At 34.5% G+C, this 23,149-nt stretch overlaps 1 protein-coding gene across 1 annotated transcript in view; it reads left to right on the top strand.

Annotated features, from left to right (window-relative positions):
* LOC106456963 (putative ammonium transporter 1) overlaps positions 1-23,149 on the top strand; it is a 35,859-nt gene that overhangs the window by 2,864 nt on the left and 9,846 nt on the right. The window contains exons 2-5 of the mRNA XM_022382768.1: positions 18,028-18,117; positions 19,679-19,906; positions 20,218-20,300; positions 20,467-20,604. Of these exons, the coding sequence (XP_022238476.1) occupies positions 18,028-18,117; positions 19,679-19,906; positions 20,218-20,300; positions 20,467-20,604 (539 nt within the window). The remainder of the gene's footprint in view (positions 1-18,027; positions 18,118-19,678; positions 19,907-20,217; positions 20,301-20,466; positions 20,605-23,149) is intronic.

Raw genomic sequence — 23,149 nt, 5'->3', positions numbered from 1 at the left:
CATCCTTCAGTAGGTCTATGACATTTCCTGACATGCCAATCAGTGATTGCCTTACCAGCCTACGTTGATCTGACTCATTTTATAAGCTGTACTTTTTCCTATAGATCATTTTCCAGACAGTTCTGCTAAGATTAGTGTCTGGCGAAAAAGCTTCAGCAGATATTTCTTTTTAAACATCTCAACCAGCAACTGATCCAGTTATCAACTCTATTTTCAAGTTTTGAACAACTCGAATTTCAAGATCTACATATCTACATGTGCCGATGTTTCCATTTATCAGCGTTATATTTTAAGATCTGTGCAAGAACTCAGCTAACAGATGTTTCCGTACATAAAAGCTATCTTCGACTTATATAACTGCCTTAATTTGTCCATGTACACTTAACATGATATTGCAAACAAAGCTTATAATATCCTAAAACATAGCACATCCAGATAACTATGTAGTGAATTTACGACTCTATATAAATTCTAAAATTTACTCCCATTCATTGCATGAACTTTGATTTTTTTTTCTTCGAGTTGTTCTGATTTAGACTTTAATTGCAATGTTTTATTTTTTATAAATTACAAGCGTATAGCTCGTCAAAAATGACAGGACAAGTACTCTCACCCACACCCCATAGTATGCCCCAACCTCACATTTCATAACTAATCGAAATAAAGCTTGATTATCAAAGAGGCAGAAAGGTTTGTTTGTTGGAAGTTAAGCACAAAGCTACACAAAGGGCTATCTGTGCTCTGCCCACCACGGGTATCGAAACCCGGTTTCTAGCGTTGTAAGTCCGCAGACATACCGCTGTGCCACTGGGGGGCAGGCAGAAAGGGCAGTCGAGGCAGTCAAACGTCGGTAAATTCCTTTGTGAGTCAATAAAAATTAAGATCATTCATGAAATGAATTCGTGGCGATTTAAAGAATATTTATTGGTAAAAATCAGTTAGATTAACAACTTCTAATATATAGAAAAGCCAGTGCGTTTTGGTAACACTACGATCCTACAATGGCTTTTATATCATGTCGCTTAGCAACAAAAGTATAACCTAATATTCTTGTTAGTCTATGTACTCAAATGTATAGACAACAAAACTGGAAAAATATTTGTTTATTTCTTAATTTAAAGTCTTAGTTTGTTTTTCATCAAAAATGTTGGTAAAATCAATCGTGACGTGACACACACTTAGTTTTTTTTTGTTTTTTTTTAATATGGGTTATATAATGAACAACTTTTTCACTAAAGACACAGATATTGAAAAATTAATTATGATAGTGGTAGAATCCGCCAGTGGCTCAACGGCAGGTCTGAGAGCTCACACCGCTAAAAAACGGGTTTTGATACTCGTGGTTGGCTCAGCATAGATAGCCTATTGTGAAGATTTGTGCTTAACAAACAAACAATTATAGTAGTCACACCGCATAGGCTCTACTTCGTGTCGCTGTTTTACGCTATTACTAGGATACTTAATATCGCGTACATTATGCTTCGTATCACTTTTCACTCTGTAAATATGCTACTTAATCTTGAATGGATTTTTCCGGCACGCATTTACTCCCTCAGATTGAAATAATTATACCCCACTTTAAAGAGGTGGGTTGGGTTAAATGAGTTAGTGGATGTGTTGGAACAGCCCGGTGATTTGGCTATTGCATCGGCCCTAGCTACTTGGGGGCTCAAGACTTAATTGAAATTAAGTAATAATGATATACAGAACTTACAAATCAGAACTTCATACTGAAGTAACTAAAAATTTTACTTTCAATTAATAGTTCGGCGGGCCGGCCCTAGATTAAAACTGTCGGACCAGCTTGGTAATGCACTAACCACTGTAATGGCCAATCCGCTACTTTACAATAAAATTTCTAAAATGCAATAATGAAGATTTATTGTGCATTTCTGAAAATAACGCTTTATCAACACCCAAATAGAGTGAACTTGGCATTCCTCGACTGCAGCACATTCACACCTTCCTACTCTGTACTGGGGCGTAGCGTCAAACGTACCAACTTTAAAGAAAGTGTTTGCTGTACACTACCAATATTTTTGTGCCTATTTCCGAAAGTGTATATGTTTTTTCATCATGAGTATGACCAATTTTCTACGCCTCTACATCTTTTTAACCATTTGTATCTATTGTATGACTATTTTGCGTCGGAAAGGGCTGTTACATAACCTTCGCAAAAGCGAACTATTTTCAGTGGCGAAACACTACTTACGTAATGTTTGTTTGTTTGTAGTTAAGCACAAAGCTACACAATGGGCTATCAGTATCAGTACTCTGCCCACAACAGGTATCGAAACCCGGTTTCTAGCGTTGTCCGCAGACATACCGTTGTGCCACTAGGGGCCTTATTTTGAAGAAAGGCGACACATGAAAGTTCTTTGTTCGTGTGAATTGTTTTCAGTATCGGTGTATTTAGTTAAAAACCATTTGTTGATTTCAATACCTAAAAAGCAAAATATTGCATTTAAAGTCGGCATCCGAATCACTGCAAGCATAAAACAAATAATAATAATTAAAGTAAATGTAATGAATCAGAGTAAAGTTTGAAATTAGATTCATAAACCATCTTAATTTCTGTAGGCATACAGTTAAATTGTGATTGAGAAATGAAACATGAAACAGTTTAGCACTAAACTTACATTGTAAGTTAGTTTTGTTTTTGGACTATTTAAGACATTAACCTTTTATCCATATAACCTATTTACCTTTAATCATCATTACCATCAATGTATTTCAACTACATAGATGCCAAGCTCTCACAACGTATTTAAGTAATTTGTATCACTTATATTCGAGTGTATGTTGTATAGTTAAAGGTATTAGGTCGGTTACCTCTCACAAACTATAGGCTTAGTAAATAATTATTGTTATTTTCTACAGAGAGTCCAATTATCCGCGAATTCTATAAACTTTCCTAGTCCCCTCTATCAGCCCAGAATGCGTTGACATTTTAATATCTGTAAGAGTTTATTAACTAACGTCTAAACTGAAATTAGCATTCTACGTTTCTGAATTTGAGAGTGAGTGACACTTAAATTTATCAAAATAATTTGATATCTATTACACTCAACTGATAGCAGCACGTTCTTCATTTTGCCCAATGATGGCCCGAAAACAAAAAAGATCAAAGTTTACACTGACTTACAAATAGTCTTGAGAATAGACGTATTAGACAACTTTTTAAGTACTTATTGGTGAAATTAAATATTTCAGACTTATTTCTTTAAGAAGCTAAGACACAAAAAGAGGAGGAGGGGGGGTGACTTGTTTGAAACTCATCTTATTCTACTTCGAAACGACTCTAATATTAGTAATGTAGTCGTTTGGAGCAAGTGTATATTAATCTTTATAACAGCCTGGTTCAACACGAATATCTTATGGTTTTTTCCTATTATTTGCTAATTTCTATAGTTGCTTATTGTTTATATATTTTACTATTATGTTGTTTACAAATCATTATTGAAGGCCTAATTTCATTAATATTAATAATTCCAGTAATATTGAATATTGCTATACTAATAGACCTGGCATGGTCTGGTGGTTAGGGCACTGGACTCGCAATCTGCGAGTCGCGAGCTCGAATCCCATTACCGAAAATGCTCATTCGTGGGGTAATTTTCCTTGGTAAAGAATAGCCCAAGAGTTAGCAGAGGGTGGTGTTGACTGTTTGCGTTCCATCTAGTCTGTTAGTTCAAAATTAGAGAGGGCTTTGTGTCGCTTTGCACGGAAAAGAAAGAGAGAACAAACGAAAATAATGACTAGCGGATGGTAATATCAATTAAGGTGTTGCCATATCAACGAAATAACAAGGTTCAACTATATCTTCAAAATCATTTTAGTTGTGAACATAATATTGTGAATTCGGTATAACTAGTAAAAAAAAAACATGCATAACATAAAGGGTTTGGTTTGTTTCGAATTAAGCTCAAAGCTATTCGAGAGCTATCTGCGCTAGCCGTCTTTAATTTAGCAGTGATAAACTAAAGGGAAGGCGGCTAGTCAACACCACCCTCTGCCAACTCCTGGACTACTCTATTACCAACGAATAATGGAAATGACCTTTACATTATAAAGTACCTACGGCTGTAAAGGTGAGAACGTTCGTAACGAGTATTCGAACCCGCGTCTCGCAGATCGTGAGTCGAGCACCCTAACTATCAAGCCATGGCAAGGCTTAAGGTCCATAGGATATTATAAAACAAGAGCTTTTATGACGAGAAGTTAGAGGATAGTGCATCCAAAACTATATTTCCACATTATTATACAATGAAGCAGTAGCCTATCAAGAAGCTGAAAGACCCTGAAACAAGCTTTTACTGTGTGAGCCATTCCACCTTCTCACACAATCACACACATAAAATAGTTTCCTTTCCTTTTTTCCACTTCCAGACATTCTCTCTATATCTTAACTATCTAATTTTATCAAAAAATATTTTAAAACGATAAATGAGAAGAGAGCTAAGATTATGTTCTAAAGGTTACAGGTACCATTGCTTCTGCTCAGTGGAGATATCAGTGGCTTCTTTAAAGTCGATCTTTCTAAGCCCATTCCTGCCCCATAGACAAAATTTCCAAGCCCTTCAGCCTTCCTATGTGGTTTGTTACTATTTTGTTCTTTTGAAAGTGATAGTTCTGTGCCTACAATAGTTGCTAGGAGATTATGAAAGCTGTGCACACATCTGGGTGCTAGATGATAAGGAACATTCATCAAGAGAGTCAAGTGGTAACTAGATGATAGGGAACATTCATCAAGAGAGTCAAGTGGTAACTAGATGATAGGGAACATTCATCAAGAGAGTCAAGTGGTAACTAGATGATAAGGAACATTCATCAAGAGAGTCAAGTGGGAACTAGATGATAGGGAACATTCATCAAGAGAGTCAAGTGGGAACTAGATGATAGGGAACATTCATCAAGAGAGTCAAGTGGGAACTAGATGATAGGGAACATTCATCAAGAGAGTCAAGTGGGAACTAGATGATAAGGAACATTCATCAAGAGAGTCAAGTGGGAACTAGATGATAGGGAACATTCATCAAGAGAGTCAAGTGGGAACTAGATGATAAGGAACATTCATCAAGAGAGTGAAGTGGGAACTAGATGATAAGGAACATTCAGCAAGAGAGTCAAGTGGGAACTAGATGATAGGGGTCATTCAGCAAGAGAGTGAAGTGGAAACTAGATGATAGAGAACATTCAGCAGGAGAAACAACTTGGAACTAGATGATAGAGAACATTCAGCAAAAGAGTGAAGTGAGAACTAGATGATAGAGAACATTCAGTAAAAGAGTGAAGTGAGAACTAGATGGTAGGGAACATTCAGTAAAAGAGTGAAGTGGGAACTAGATGATATGGAACATTCAGCAAGAGAGTGAAGTGGAAACTAGATGATAGAGAACATTCAACAAGAGAGTCAAGTGAGAACTAGACGATAAGGAACATTCAGTAAAAGAGTGAAGTGGGAACTAGATGATATGGAACATTCAACAAGAGAGTCAAGTGAGAACTAGACGATAAGGAACATTCAGTAAAAGAGTGAAGTGAGAACTAGATGGTAGGGAACATTCAGTAAAAGAGTGAAGTGGGAACTAGATTATAGAGAACATTCAACAAGAGAGTCAAGTCAGAACTAGACGATAAGGAACATTTAGCAGGAGAATCAAGTCTTTAATGGTAGATATTTTAGTGAGTTATTTCTCTAGAGCTGATCACAAAGCTAAAATTTCTCCCGAAAAAGTTGGAAAGGTTTCTTTCCCGATCCTTGCCAAATCTTCTGTGTAAAATTTATAATCGATTCAACGTTGATTCTGCCACCTATCTGCTTCTCTTTTCAGAATGGACTTGTCTCTATAAGTATACAAGATTCTGCGTAAAAGTATTGGAAACGTACCTCTGTTGTTCTAATTCTATTATCTCTTGTTTGAATGGCGTATTGTTTACATTTTTGTATTTATATTATTCACATGATCTTAGTACAGTATTTAGAATAAACGAAGTTCTTATTACGTGTTATTTATCTTGGAGAGAGTAGATTTGAACGTGGAGAAAAACCCTAGCTGCTATTATCTTTCATTTGTACAAAATCTTATTTTACTATTTTCTTTATCATTATTGCCCACGAGTGGCACAGTGGTATGTCTGCGAACTTATACCTCTAAAAACCGGGTTTCGATACGCATGGTGGACAATGTACATATATATAACCCTTTGCTTAATAACAAACAAAGAAACAAAACTTTATCATTATTTTGTATTTTTCCTTTTATTCAGGACAATGATAAAAGGTCTGGCATGGCCTGGTGGATAGGACGCTCGACGTGCAATCTGCATTTCGCGGGTTCGAATCCTCGTCACCGAACATGCTCGCCCTCTCAGCCGTGGGAACTTTATAATGTGACGATCACTGTTCGTGGGTAAAAAAAGTACCCAAGAGTTAACGGTGGATGGTATTGACTAGCTACCTTCCCTCTAATACTGACTTAAAATAAGACCCAAAACTCGAGCGCTTTCGAATGATTGACTATTCTTCTTCAGGAGAACAAAGAAGAATAGTCAACTATTCAAAAGCTCTCGAGTTTTTGGGTCTTATTTTAAGTCTATTACATTTTATATGTGATCATTTGTGTAGTTAGTCCTCGTGTAGGTCTGTGGACTTTCATAACTATCGGTGGTTCTTCCGTATGCCTGGGCCCTGGGGCAATTACTCAATTTGCCCTACCATTTCTGTAAAAAAAAAAATGAATGTGAGAGATTGAACGAACAAATGTTTTCTTGGATTAATCCTGGACTGTAATAAAAACTGTAAGGAACCTGTTCTCTTATCACATACACAGCTGGGAAAGATGTCTTGTTTGTCACATACACAGCTGGAAAAGATGTCTTGTTTGTCACATACACAGCTGGAAAAGATTTCTTGTTTGTCACATACACAGCTGGAAAAGATGCCTTGTTTATCACATACACAGCTGGGAAAGATGTCTTGTTTGTCACATACACAGCTGGAAAAGATGTCTTGTTTATCACATACACAGCTGGGAAAGATGTCTTGTTTATCACATACACAGCTGGGAAAGATGTCTTGTTTATCACATACACAGCTGGGAAAGATGTCTTGTTTGTCACACATAACTAGCAAAGGTAGTTTTCTTGCTGTACACATCTGAATTATTTTTTGCGCATAAAACAACAACTTGTCAATGGTAGACGTTTTAAATTACATTATATAATTTCAACATCTTCAAACATTATGATGATGAAAGGATTGTAATATCTGTCGGAAATGCTAAATTAAATACAAGCAGATTAATAGCTGTAGTTCGTCAACTTAAGGTTAGGATAACCAGAGCAATGACACCAGTAAGAACGGAATCATAACCCTCAGTTGAGAGGGTTAGCCTAAAAGTGACTAACAGAATTGAGAGGATTATAATATGGTGATGAAATCCAGTTTTGAACGAATTATAATATTGCGACAACATAAAGTGTAATAGAGTAACGTTATCGAGATGACACACCCATTATTAAGAAAATCATACTACTGACAGACTGACATATTTATTTTGATAATCTAACTGACTTTATTAATCGCCCACTTCAAAGTAATTTGATAATATACTCTGAGTTTATCCACATTTGGGTGTTTAAATTTTACTATATACACCCATAGCAGTTAAAGTAAACTATATTGATAATAAAAGATCATTAAAAATCTCGCTTAGCTGTTTACTCTGATATGCCGTCAAATGTTTTTCACAAATGTATCTAACTATAATGATATTAATGAAATTATCTGAAAAATTTTGCTCAGTATTAACTCTATGTTGAAATCTGGATAATTATTATTACAATTAATATCTCTGTTTTTCAGGTGTTCTGCTTCTTATCTACCCATTTCCTTGGTAACTCTTGTTAGTTGTTTTGTAATAGTTAAAAAATATGGAATGAATCTTCTTTGAAAAATCCAATAAATCCTAAAGATGCTTTAACATGTTTGACATATATTTGTATGGGATGATACCCACATACTTCTAACTTTATATTTTATACCATTAACAGTTACAGCATGAATCAAATACTTAATTTTTTTTCAAGGCTTGATACACGAACAGCTTTAACTCAAACATTTGTTCATGTTACTTAACAAATACATATCTTAAACTATGCAGTCTTCAAACCTTGTTTCGTAAACAACTGATCTATGTAAATAATAAAAACATTCAGTCTTGTAAATCTCGTAAAATAGCATCCATCAATATTAAGTAGAAGGAAATGTTACAAAACGAAATGATATTCCACTGAATTGATACTTTTCCCAAGGTAATGTGAAAGTAGTTTTTTCATGTATCTCGACTTACATAACTACTATGTAAATTTTAGGGAAAAAATTATCTATTCTTTCTTAACTTGGCTAAGGTATCTTTACTACTTGGTAGTGAGTAGAAAATTAATAACAGTAACCGTACTTATAGTTCTGAAATCGCTGCTAAAATACAATTTACAATTTTTAAACCAAAACTACTAATAATACTATTACTCTCCTGTACACATCTTGTATACACCTTTTTTTTCACTTCAACCTGTGCTTTGCTTTTCTAGCACTTTTTAGGGTATTGGTGTTATACTTGTCAGTACTATCTTATGTCTCATTTATTTGTACAATAATTAGAACCCTTTTTTCTACAAATCTGTATATATATATTCCATTAATAAATTCACTAAACTTTGCTTATATTTTCTACGCATATTTTCTAATACCAATCCTAGTTAATCGTAATCTGCCTGTGTTTTTTATTCTGCCATCAGTAACTGGGACTGAGTTTACTAGTGAACTAGTGAATAAAACAAGATTGCATCACAGTAGATTGTTTGTTCATAATTGTATTCAAACCTATTATAATTTCAACTTATTCTGTCTCTACTAGATTATCTGTCACGTGCTATTCTCCTGCCAGTACTCACAACTTTAACTCCATTTTTATCAACTCTCTTCGCCACAATATTCACGTGCAACCTTTCAATTCTTATTTACACTCTTATGAAGCTCATTACATTATTGTATTAACTTCTTCTAGTATATTTAATATCCCATCGAGTTCAATCTTAACATCCAAGCTTAAAAATTAAATTAAAACCTACTCATTCCTTTTTTTTCCTACCATTAAAAAAACAAACAAAAAAACACATACTACTGTGGTATTTGAAGGTTTTCCGTCAGGACAGAGAAATCCAGGAGATCCGCAGATCTCGTATGCGAGTAAGTTTTTTGACGGGTGTGACGGTTGATCCAGAAATAACAAGACAAGATACAGACTTATACAAAGAATAAACACAGTTTACAATGTAAACGACAACGCACTATCATACAATACAAACCAAATGATCAGGTATTTGTATGTAAACTGTAACGAAGGCCATATTAAACAATATACTCTTCCTAGTGCGTCTTCTTCCCCTCAAACTTAGGCTAGTATATGAAAGATAATCACTAAAAGACAGTGACCTAAGGTAAACTGTAACACAATAAAGATAACCCTCGTTTTAGACTCTGTGAAATGCAAATTCCCACTCTGACTTCACCACAACAATAATAATCCACACTTTAAATATAAAATATACTGTGGATCAACTTATACAAGTTTGCTCACTAGCAAACTAAAACGACTACTTAATTAAATTACAAGCGAAAGCCAAAATGAACCCGCACAAGTGAAAATGAAAGTTAACTTAAAGTTATAAGATACCTTGAGGAGTTGTCAAAAAGTAAAACTACATATACATGTTACCATAAATCGAAAGCGAATATTTTAAGAGTTCTTGCATAGAAGTTAAAGTTACGGACATACCCAGAAAACACTATTTAAGGCTAGATGCAATTAATTCTTTAAATTCCATATACGTGAAATTCCGCGCAACATCTCGTAAAATCTGTTCTCTCATACCCCAACGCTGTTTTAAATATGGCACTAAACCCGTGAGTGTCTGACACAAGAACACATTGATTGATGCTTGTTAAGTCAGTTGGCCAAAAGGCAAATTCACCCACAACTACTGCCCGACTGATCGATTAGAATAACTAAGCAGACTAATTCAAAGTACATTGTTATTCCTGCAAGAGAACCAGGCAAGAAGGTGCCTAATCTCCATTTGACCCAATTAACCCCTGGGGAAAATTAAAGTTAGAAACTTTCTTGAGCAATGCTATGTTCCAAACTTGTGAATTCTATAGAAAAAGAAAAATTTAGTGATCTTAACTTTAAACTAAAAGGAGTGGAAAACATATAGTACACCCCGGTACTACAAAGCCAAGTTCATCCTACACTTTTTTGTATTCAGTATACTCAAACCTACTAATGATCACTGATCAGTCAAGATCTTCAAGTATTTCAGGTTAATCATCACAGATTAAAATCTAGCAATAAAAAATCCAAACAGTCCTTGCAAAGCACTACGATTCCGCTCGAACCAACTGGTAACTTTCTATCCTTGAGAGCTCCTCTTCTAATGTCACCACGTGCACCTTGAACGTTTACTTTCTCAGACCAACAGGGTTATTATCAGGAGATACACTAAAATGATTCATACTATTCTTAATCATTTGTCCTCTGATGCTGCTACTCAGACAACAGCTTCTCAAACATTTCCTTCCTCTTCTTCTATCCTAACTCCAAACTGTCTTCAAGATGGTTAATTTTTCCATTCTGCACTGCTTACCTTTTAATTTAGTCATTTGTATCTTATTGTTATCTTCGGTTCCTGTTTCTTTCTACATATTTGATTTTCATAGATTTTTATTCTCCTCTTCTTAGCAACTTCCCTCTATTATTTTCAACGCTTAACCATGAGAAGAGTGAAGAGGGAGACTGTCCTTCTTTCACTACCTCTAGTTTTATACGTTGTTAACATATACTAGAGCTAGTTTTTATATTGCTAGCTTCGCCTGCTACTCTATTTCTTCATGGAATAAATATATCCTCTCACTTGTATTTAAATTTCTTAGAGGTATAAAGAGGATATTTATATACACAATTATATATATATCTGACACGTGAACTTGGAATAGGTAGAATGAGGGTTTTTCACTTCAACGGCGCAAGTTTTGAGGTCACGTGATAGAGGATTAAGACATATATTAGGTTAGGGTGAATCTCATGACAACATAACGTATGTATCAGTCTTGTACATGCCATTAATACCTGAAGATTATATTTTTACAGATATTTTGAGCTATAATGAACATTTAAATTATGCCCTTGTTGGAGACCCGTGATGCAGTTCATTGGCTAATACCAACTAACACACTAAGAGTTAAACTTTGATGAAGTCTCATTTGAAAAAAAAAAAAATAGATGAAAGGGTTAAATGCAGCTGTTTGTTTACAAATCTTTATCTAAACAGAAAATATGAAAAAATACAGAAGTAAATCCGGTCACAACTTTAAAAACACATTCGACTTTATTCTTCAAAGACTCGAAGCAAAATCTTACATTTTAACCTTTTTCTCTAGAGTTTCAATGTAATTTTGTAATTGTGAAACCTTATCTATTAATAAATCAATAACTGCTGGTTCTGTCTACGTGAAAAACTGCTTTCTGACCAATAGTCAATTTACCAGTTCAAGATGAATGAACAAACTCTGATAATTGGGGGGATTGAAATGTATATCAGTTTTCATTTAAAAATTACTAAGTTCTTGAATTTGTCAAGTTGATGAGATAGTTTTGTTTTAGGTGTATAAAGGCCTTCTACATGTTGTCTACTAAGTTAAAGTTTGTTTGTTTCTAATTAAGCACAAAGCTACACAATGGGCTATCTGTGCTCTGCCCACAACGGGTATCGTAAGTCCGCAGACATACCGCTGTGCCACTGGGGCATATGTATCATATTTTTCGTTAACGTTTTAAATTCATTCAGATTTTAAATCATATCAGCCTTAAATGTTTAAATACTTAAATAAAAAATGTTTTCTTAAATTAAGTATAGTAATTAAATAGGCTCTTCTTCATTAATTAAAAAAAAACGTTTAAAATAATTTTTGATCGATTTGCTTGTGACCCAATAGAAAACCAATAAAACATGCATGCTTAACATAAAAGATAAATGCAAAGGTGAATTAAACTCGAGAAAAATGTATGGACAGAACACTTCAGTAAACTTGTTTATAAAAAACGACATTTCAAGTAAACGCTCTTTTTCAAACATTTGGGTAAAATTAAACAGTTCCCCCCGGTGAGTCAACGGTAAGGTAAGTTCACGTTCTTAAAACGCTAAAATACGGTGTTCACTTCCCCACAATAGACGGAGTGCAGTTAGCCCATTATGTGGTTTCGTACTAAAGAAATGGACATTATGTAAAGAGCGCTTTTTTCGAAACGTGGTTTACAAAATTCATCCCTAATAGATTACTTCAAGGTGTGTTTTCATAATTTTTTTCTCCTATTTTGAAGCATATTTACATACCGTCATGGATTAAAGTTCTATTTTGACTCTCTATGATTTATGAAGAGTTGATAACAAAAATCATCGTTCAGGATATGTTCGGAAAAAAGTCGTTAATTAATACTTGGATTAAAAACATTAGGTTTAATTTGTACTACAGGGAGGATCGAAATAGGTTTTTATCTTTTAAAGGAATAATATGAAAGGAAACTCTTTTTACACGATACACTTTCTTTTTATGTGAAGTTGAGCATCAAAAGCTGAGTAGAACCATTATACATAGCCTAGCATCAGGTAAACTTGTTAAGGTAAGTAACGAGTTTCCCTATCACGTGACTATTACGTTCACTGCATAAACACCATCAAAACAAGCTGCATTTTGCTTAAACTTTCCTCAAGTACCTCAGTCACTTTTAGTAAACTTACAAGAACAAGTTCCAACAGACTTATTTTGGAATATGTTCCTGAATTCCAAACTTCAAACATTTACTTCGTGTTCTTTTATTCTAGTGCTCTAGCTTACTATTAGTCCGGTTCTGCTTATTTTGTGAGAGTAAATAAAATTATATTAAGGTTCATGAATTTGTTTCTCTCTAAACTATTTTCTCGTTACTAATCTGTCAATTTTAGCAGCGTTGCCTAAGGGCTTTTTTTTTACATTTGTATTCAAACACACTAGGTTATTTACTAATATTTTCTCCTAATCTAATTTTAATGTACTTTGTATCAGCGAGTTCATTTGGTTGTGCATAGCTCTTCTTAACTTCTTTCTTAACCCTTGTGACTTATCCCAAATAAGATTAGCACTCTTGCCGTTGAGTTAACATATATATCTGCTTCATGGTCTTGTTTGACGTTTCTCGTCTTCTTTATTCTTCTAGCACTCTTTACACACGTGATTCTGGTCTGAAATACACGCTTCATCATTACTAAACTTTTAAAACTATCTACATCCTCTTCATTATAATCATATCTCCTGAAGCTATTTTTAAATTCTAGATTAATCTATTACTTACGCTTCCTTATGGTATTTATAGCAAAATAAACTGTGGTCTTATCATATCCTGTTATTTATGGAACCAGGATGTATTGAAGATTCTGTAACACATTATCACAATACAGTTACATATCAGTCAGGAAATAAGCCTTCTCTCAACCCCTTTTGTAGATAACATCTATTTTATTATCGGGTAAGAATCCCAGCTCTAAAAGTCACACGGATTGGTGAATTTACATGAGACAAGAAGCACAGAGACAGTGGATTGAATAAAAAACTTTTATTGTATTAATTAAAAATAATGCATATAGAAAATATCTTCAAATTATTATTAGCAATACTAACATAATCGTCACTCATTACACTTTCTTAACTTTTTAATAGAAGTCATAAAACTTTCTGGGAATCAAATGTTCAACGATGTTATTATCGGGCACGATCTTGGCTAGTTTATCAACTTCTGATTAGAACTTAAAATACATAAATTGATAAAGCCTTCTAGGTATAACCAACTGACAAATCAATATACAAGAAAAAAATAACCTCTAGTGGTTAGACACATTGAATCTTCAGCTATTAATGACATTTTCAGACATAATTCCAGCAATATCTACCAGTTATTCCAAACCTACATACTAACCTAATAATACAAAATAATTTTCATAAGTATAAAAATTACAATTCAAGATTATTAAAAGTCCTTGCATAATAAACACATAAGACATATACTGAACTCTGAACGAACAAACGAAATAAATTTCCTAAGAAAACATATTAACTTGAAAATATTCAACATTACTTTAAACATTATAAGCAATAAGGTTAAATGATTGTCAGTGAAAAAAAAAAAACTAAGTAGGTGAGCACTTAGAAACGTCATTTGCTTGCTTCTAAAGTCTTAGATATATTCCAGATATAACGTAAGATTGCATTACGCGAAACGACTTATCCTAAACCCTAGCAATGTCATTAAATGGTTGCGAGTGTTTAGTTATTCTGCAAAACGACTGATATCACACGTACTTGTAAGTTTTAACGCATTTACTTATAAGTGTTCATGCAAGTTCAAAATCAAAAACTGATCGAAGTTAAAGAGTATAATTTAATTACAGGGGTGTCGGAACGGTGGGTGCTCTAGTACATCCACTTTTACATATTTGACTTATATAGCAAGTGTAAATTATATTATTATATCTGGGGAACATGTCTCCAGACTCTCCTAGATTGAACTGCTTTTAGCAGCTCCATATATATTATTTCAATCTCTCAATGCACCCCCCACTTTGCAACTCCCTACTACACCATTGAATTAACCAAATTAAAACAACAAATAACAGAACTTACTTTAAGTAGCGTGTACAAAGAAACTACCAAACCTGGTCAAGGAAGGTTAGAAGAAAGTGATAAGTAAATAAGATCAAACTTTTAGAACTAACCGAAAAAAAAGGATATTATTTAGATACATTATTATCATTTATGCGACTTAATGAAATATGAATAATGGTAAATATAACAGCTAATTATAATAATATTACCAGATGCAAGTTTAACTAGACTAGTTAAGTGAATCTTTACTACACAATGAGGCATTATCGATACGGGATTAATGCACAGGTCAACACGGTTTTCGTCCCAGACTTTGAGAGCCCAGTTGACTCTGAAATTAAATATATAGTTATATACGATTTCATCGATGGGCACCTACAAAAGTGCAATAACCATTAGGTCCCCAGCAATCTTAATCAGTACCATAGTATTATATATGCCCCCCAGTGGTACAGAGGTATGTCTGCGGACACACAACGCTAGAATCCGGGTTTCGATACCGTAGTGAGCAGAGCACAGATAGCCCATTGTTTAGCTTTGTGCTTAATTACAAACAAACAGTGTTATATATCTTGTAATAGTAAAGGGTAATACAAACCGTTAGACGACATACTAACATTTTTCATTTCTGTAATCAATTTAAAAATAAAAATAATTAAAATATTAAAGAGCGGTCATAATAATTCAAGAAGTCTGCATCATGAGTAAGTAGTATTCAACTTGAATTGTCATAAAACTGAACAAACGTATGGTTCATCATAATACTGTAAATATATCACGTTATTTAAAAATAAGAATGTGCAGGTACGCTATTAAAGAGGGGGCTGTTGCTCCTAGCCGGATCAAAAGAATAGACGACGAGTGGTTTCTGGTGTAGTCGTAAGAGATTCGTGAAAGTTAACAGCAGACCAGCAGATTCGGGACTGACTGTTTTTCAATAATAAGATATATATATTGAAAATATTAATGGAAATAATTATGGAAACGCACAAGTGATATACATACAATAGGTAATAGTCAAAAATAGTGAGAAATAACAACTGCATCGTGAATTTATTAATGATACAAAACATGGTTAAAAAAAAGTACAAAATAAACGCGATTAAGTTGTAAAATGCATTATTTGTACGTGAGCCCTTATATAGAGCATTAGATCTTATTTTCATGTTACCATAAATATTTTGTATATATGATTGTGGAATATTGTTCCAGATATCATATATTACACACCATAATTCGTCCAAGCTTTTTAAACTTCTCAGTTTTTACATAAGCCCATACTATAGGCCAAGTCATGGTTGTGAGTGTTCTATCAGCCTTTTTATAGTCAAGATATCATTTCACCACATTTGCTGTTCGCTTGCCATCATTATTTTATTGGAAGATAAATCCGTCCCCATTGGGCCATGTTTCTGAGGATGTCTTGATAAATTAAAGTCTTCCTGTAGTTGCCAACAGTCAGGGTGCCATCAGTCTTTTGTAGGTCAACAACACCATTAACTGAGATGCAGACACGAACTTCTACTGAACTTCCAGATGCTTCACTTTTAAGATTGCACCGTTCTCGTCTCTGTCGACGAATAAACTATTGTATATTGTTGGCGAAAAACGTGGACTTGAATTTATCTATAAAGAACATCTGTTTCCAGTTTTGTTCATTCCATTGTTAGTGGTCCGATACCCATTTCAAAATTTACATTTAGTTCTCTCTTCTCAGCAGCGGTTTTCAAACAGCTACACGTCCATTGAAACAATATATATCTTATTATTTTCGATGTACTGTTCATAACTGTATTTATAGAAACGTCGTTGTCAAGAGTTGTAATCGAATTTACCTATCATGCAGAGAAAATACCCTGAGATACATAACACTACTTTCTGATTGTTTGAATTAAATATTTTTACCTATTCTATCAATGTACGTACCAGGTACCCACTTCAGTGCCATGCGTATACCTGCTATGAAACACGGAATCTTGCCACAGGTTTTTCACACGGAGAAACCTTGATCTGCCAAAATGTTGATTTCTACAGGCTCGTCATGCGATGTTCCAATTCTGTAATCCATGACTGGGTTCTACTACTACTACTGGACACAGTATGACATGTACTTTTGAATGGTTTATACTGGTGTGCACTTTCTTATAGACTGGATAACAACCAGTCAGTGTAAACTATCAACACGTGACTGTACTCTGGTGCAGTTCGTTTTCACAAGATGTGAAGGTAGCATTCCTGTAGAATTTGCCTTTGATTCCCTTTTTTGTTGTTGTTCTTGTTATCACTTCCATAATGCTTTCCAGTACTGTATATATATAATATGGACCTGGCATGGCCTGACAGATAAGGTACTCGACTCACGACCTGCGTGTTCGAATAGCCGTCGCCTTTCAGCCGTGATGGAGTTATAATGTAACGGTCGATCTCACTATTCGTTGGTAAAAGAGTGGCCCAAAAGTTGATGGTTGGTGGTGTTGACTAGCCGTCTTCCCTCTGGCCTTTCACTGCTAAATTAGAGACGGGCACCTGGAGAGGTGATGAGCGCTACCAGGTAACATCTGCCCGAAAATCACCGACGGTGCATCAGAATCTAAAGTGTCCCAGCGGTCGTAAGTGGCCTAGGGACTCAACAGAAGAACTTTATATATATATATAATATAGTGTATGTAGTAGCGGACATTTAGGCTACTGTATATCTGCAGAAGAAAACATAAATTGATATGTCTATCTATTTGCTATTTATACATGGGTCATAAATTTTACCAGTTTTTTTTATATTTTTTTTATTGTTGTTGTCGTTTTCATTGGATATCGTTTATAGCCATCCTTAATTCTGAAGTGATAGACTAGGTGAAAAGCGCCTAGTGAACACCAGCTTTGAAATACTCTTGCCAAACCAAATAGTGGGATTTGACCGTCATTTTTTTAACACCCCAAAATACGTAGCATACTTTTGTAATGGAACACTAACTATTGGGCCGAGCTCGGTTCATTTTAATAGTGAGTCTATATAATAAAGCATATGTTGAATATCTATGTATAAATATTTGGAAATATGTAATATATATATATATATGTCTCACGTATTATCAATAAAAACTATTGAAATTACATTTTCTATGAGTAACATGCAAGTAAAGTTTATTTTTAAAAGGAAGTAAAATATTGGAAGTGTGTTCACACACAACAAATGATGTCACTAATTAAGGTCTTTGATAGCATTTACAAAATTTGAAATGGTTGTTTATGAAATATTATTTTCTGCACAGTTATGCAAGGTGGCTTCGCCTTATTGGAATGTGGGGCTGTCCGGAGTAAGAACACCACTAACATTCTGATCAAGAACCTTCTGCATATCTGTGAGTATTCAGATTGAATTGTTAAGATGGTTTCTACTAATATTTAATTAACAGTTTGTGGGAAAAATCATCTTGTATAACTTGATTGGAATATTTCTACTAACTTCCTCTGATATTCCTATACTTAAATATTTCAAATATATTTTATATTTAGTACGAAAAGGCGTTTTAGAAAATTTGATCCACTTAACTAGTACAACAGTTTATATACAACAAAAACGTACTCTGACAAAAATTCAACCTGCGTGTTATCAAAGAAAAATACTGAAATATTTATAGTAGACTTGAGCATGGTTTTGACACATTTTAACATACCTAGAACTCCAGCGCATGCTCCAAGCGTTGCGTGACTTCCGCTATCGTAACAATATGTAAATCAGCACTCCAAATCGATTGCGTTTAGGAAGAGGATATATACACGTTTCTGATGCAAAAAATATTCGCACATTCAAATTATGTTGAACACTGTTGACTTGGGTACGTGTTAGGCCTTTTTGTTTGTGGATTCTCACCTGTTACATGACGCCGCACATTGCTTATCACAGCTTGAGTACGACTTGTTGCAGGTCTCTTTTCGAATGGCTCTGATGCACCACTTTAATTCAAATTATTACGTTTTCCAATGCCAGTAAGTACAATAGATTTTCCTGTCTCGTCGATTAAAAGGGATCTTCTTCTGGAATCGAGCCCAACAGAATACTCAAAGACTATGTATATATATATTATTAAACTGAACACTGAAAAAATATCGTCCTCGTACACAAGATAGATTATGAAAAGCATATAGGAATGGGTGATGTGTTTTTAACATGACATAATTGGCCCTTTTGCTATGGAAACTACTCTGCAGGGGTATTGGCAATTTAAACAGTGGTCGAATATAATATGACCAGACGTGGTTACATGGACTTTAAAATCGTGGGGAGCTCCTAAATCGTTTTAATACAACGTACTCAGCCTACTGCTCTACAACAGATGCATGTAATCAGAAATTTACTTTGGCGTACAATCTATTACAATAATACTCAGTTTTTGTCTTTTCTGTAAACGCGCATGCATCTTGCTATCTAAATGCGCAAACGAAAGGCGAATGTAAATACACTTTAGTAGACATTTTATACAACAACGTATTTAAAAGCTTATCAAAGTTTTTAAAACGGTTTAACGTTAGGTCGTAGAATAACATAACAAGTTTATTTATTGATAGTATTAAGTATAGTAAAGCTTAGCTTTGAGTAAACTAAAGCAAAAAACATACACAAGTTAATGCGTTAATTTTTGTCTATCAAATATAGGCCGTACTTAAGAACAGCCTAAATGTTAGGCCTAAGACAAGTGAACTAATAGATATCGGTGTCTGCGATTAGAATTATTTTATATTATTTTACAAATCCTGTATTTAATGAAGTACTGTTTCAATAAAGATACTAATTTGACTGCAACTGTTTTGCAGGTCTCTGTTAGAGTTATAATAATTCTATATTGTTGTACAATATACATTATTTCATTGATTATGTTGTTACACATGCCTCTAACTTTTAGATATAATTATCACTTTAAGTTGTCGCTGGGATAGCCTACTGGATTCTTGGTTATGCCCTTGCCTATGGAGACGGAAACAGTTTTATTGGTTTCAGCCTTTTTGCAAGCTACAAAGTTGAAGGAACTATGCTTGCCAATTGGTTTTTCCAATTCGTCTTTGCAGCGACAGCTTCCACCATTGTGTCAGGTTCTGTAGCAGAGCGGTGCAGTTTTTCTGTTTACATCGTTTACAGTTTCTTAATCACTGGTAAGTCTCCAGGCTTGAGTAGTTTCTTCTGTTATGTCAATTTCTTTATCACTAAATAATTTCCAGGATTGTGTTCTTTTTACAGTTTTGTTTATCGTTACTTTAGTATAACTTTTCCTTGTTACAGTTTTGTTATTACTGGTAAATTTTTATGTGTTACAGTTTCATGGTTACTTGTACTTTCTTAAATGAAGAAATTGCCTCAAGGATCAGAGGATTATTGAAGTATAGTTAAACATATACCTTCAAAATGTAAATTATTTATATATAGTTGACACAGTCATGACTATGTTCGTTCTTTTCCCATATAGGGTTCATTTACCCAGTGGTCTCCCATTGGGCTTGGTCTGATAGAGGGTGGCTTGCAGTTGGAGATGGTACAAACAAATTTAAGGTAAACTTCTATGGATGCAACTTAATCACGTATTAAAGAATAGATACTTATTAATAATTTTAAGGTTATACGTATGTATAGTTTATTGGTATATCATTTTGTTTTTGTTTCACTGACAAACTGCGTTATTCAATTACGCTATAAACTGTGTTTATCATTGTTGCAGGATCTTGCAGGAAGTGGAGTCGTACATTTAGTTGGTGGTACAAGTGCTTTTGTTGGCACTGTTCTATTAGGTCCTCGAATTGGGAAGTTTGACCCCATTACAGGTATACCGAATGACATTCGAGGTCATTCTGTACCAGTAAGTATTGTTTATATATGTATTTGTATATTTCATTCCATTTGATACACTTCCAGTGAGCATATCAAACTAAATACGTAACTCAAACATTGTAGTGGCAGCTTTACGAAAAATCTAGGGAGTGAATATACCGAAGTCATTATTATTTTCTACGTCAATCTAGCCTCTCTCTCTCTATATATATATATATATATATATATTGTTACGCCTCCGGTCGTTAATTTTCCGTATAATTTCTTTCCGAAGAAACTTTAGCGATACAAGTCCTTTCTTAAATAAAACTGGTTTATTCTTTCTAAATACAACTTTGCAATACACTTAATTTCCACAGTCGCGCTATAACAAACGCTATAATTCACAACGAACGTCTCACGTGCTCGACTCAACTGTCAATTACGCATTACATTGTTGCCGTCGCTTCTTAGCCGGTCTTATATATAAAAGAATACCGAAATCTAGTAAACGCTATAGCATTCAGGATCCTTCTAGAAGTCAATGATGTGATTTTCGCCCATTCTTGCTTCAAAACGTGCAGTAGATCGCTCTTCGAAGTTGGTTTTTGTGGTTGTTTCTTGACTTGTCGGTCGAGTATGGCACAGAGGTTTTCGATGGGGTTCATGTCAGGAGATTGGCTCAGCCAGGGAAACTTCTGTATAACATTTTCTTCCTGACACTTTTGGGTGTTTCTAGCAGTGTGACACAGTACTCCATCTTCCTGGAACAACGTTGTGTTCTTGTCCACGAAACCCGAGGAATAAAGTGGCAAGAGATCTTCCTCCAATATTTCGCAAAATTTATGTTGCCAATATGTCTAATACATAACAGGCATAGATAGATATTCATTTTTATATTTTTTGCTTTATTTTACTTTTTATTCAATGTAATATCTAGTAGAGGATTCGGAGTAATGCACAATCTTATTTGACTAAATATGTCTAAGCACGGTTAAAGCTTCTCGTGACGTTGAAGTTTGCCGAACAGATTAGAATAAAAAGAAACAGTGATATCGAACTATCAGGGAAATGACGTTTTTGTTTTAATTATCTGTGTGTTATGTATAAGTTTTCATTTGTCATGTGACAATAAATTTGAGATAATGTTTACTTCGTATTTTACGTTATAGCTCTGATCTGCTGTTAATACAAGTTTGGTTTGTTCTTTCGTGGCAGTAATTTTATATATTTTTGTTCGGCTAAATAATATATATACTTAGTTGTGCAAACGACGATCTGAAATCGCTAGTCTTAGGCCTACTCTGTGGTTGGAAGTAGATTTACACAATGGTTACAATTTTTTTTTTTTTATCAGCAAACAGATTTGTTTGGACTTCATAGGTTCAGTGTGAGTGATAATAAATCATAGAGTATGTAAAATAAAGCATATAGCTTTAATATAAGATAACTGAATTTATTTTATTTTGATTGGTCAATAAGAACTAAATGATGTGGCCGACAGAATGTGTTTTAAATATAGTTGCCAATTTTTTGAGAGAAGAAGAGCTGGGTCAGTGCATATTGCTGGGGTGGGGGTTCCAGGGTGATGATTCCCCGTAAAAGTATGAACTATGAACACTTTCAAAAAAAAAAAAACAAGGCGAATAATAATAAGCTACAGAAAACAAGTGTCAGTGTTCCCCCAACCAACTTTGTAATTACGTTTCATTGGAAATGGTTATTTATAATACACGAATGTAACAAATATGGCTATTTTTTAAAATGGTATAATTATCTACTAAAGTCAGTATGTGGTAAAAAGGGCTCGAAACCAGTAGGATTGCCCACCACGAATATCGAAACCCGGTTTCTAGCAGTGCAAGTCCGCAGACATACCATTGTAACACTAGGGGGACAGTCTATAAGTCATCGGTACAGTAAGGTTTCTTATTTAGTGTCAGGGGCGGCACCATGGGGAGGTCGGGTGTGTGTGTGCGTTCAGGGACCTTACTTGTTCAGTGTAGATTCTGTGCCTTCATTTTAAAACTCCAAAGTGGTATAAATAATCGATTACAAATACCAATCAAAAACTAAATTGAAATACAATTAAAGCTGAGCATAATAATAGTAATAAGTAGCTCAGACGTAAATGTTTCTAATGCAATAATACTAATAATTAAAAGATCCGGGAAGACTACATTCGTCTGAAATATTTCTTAATAATTCGTTTTCATATGATTTAGTAATTAATATGCAGTGACGTGTAATAGTAGTGAGTATGAATTAGTTGATATTGGTTACCTTTTCCAAAATCTGCCTCTCCCCTAAATAAGTGGGTGTCCTTCATAGCGCACTTGCTGTCGCCGAGATTCTTTAGTTTACCTGCAAGTTGATAGTAAAGATTAAAGTAAAAGTTGTCACAGAAGCTTAGGCTCATTACTTTGATAAATGTTCAGCAGTTACTGTTCCCGTGATTGTTAACATATAAGCATAGCCGACTGTTTGATTGAAGTTAAGCACAAAGCTACACAATGGGCTACCTGTGCCCTGCCCACCACTGGTATCGAAACCCGGTTTCTAGCGATGTAAGTCCGTAGACATATCCTGTGCCA

This window comes from Limulus polyphemus, unplaced genomic scaffold (assembly GCF_000517525.1).
Source record: "Limulus polyphemus unplaced genomic scaffold, Limulus_polyphemus-2.1.2 Scaffold276, whole genome shotgun sequence".
Lineage (NCBI taxonomy): Eukaryota > Metazoa > Arthropoda > Merostomata > Xiphosura > Limulidae > Limulus > Limulus polyphemus.
This window is presented reverse-complemented; position numbering and strand designations above follow the sequence as displayed.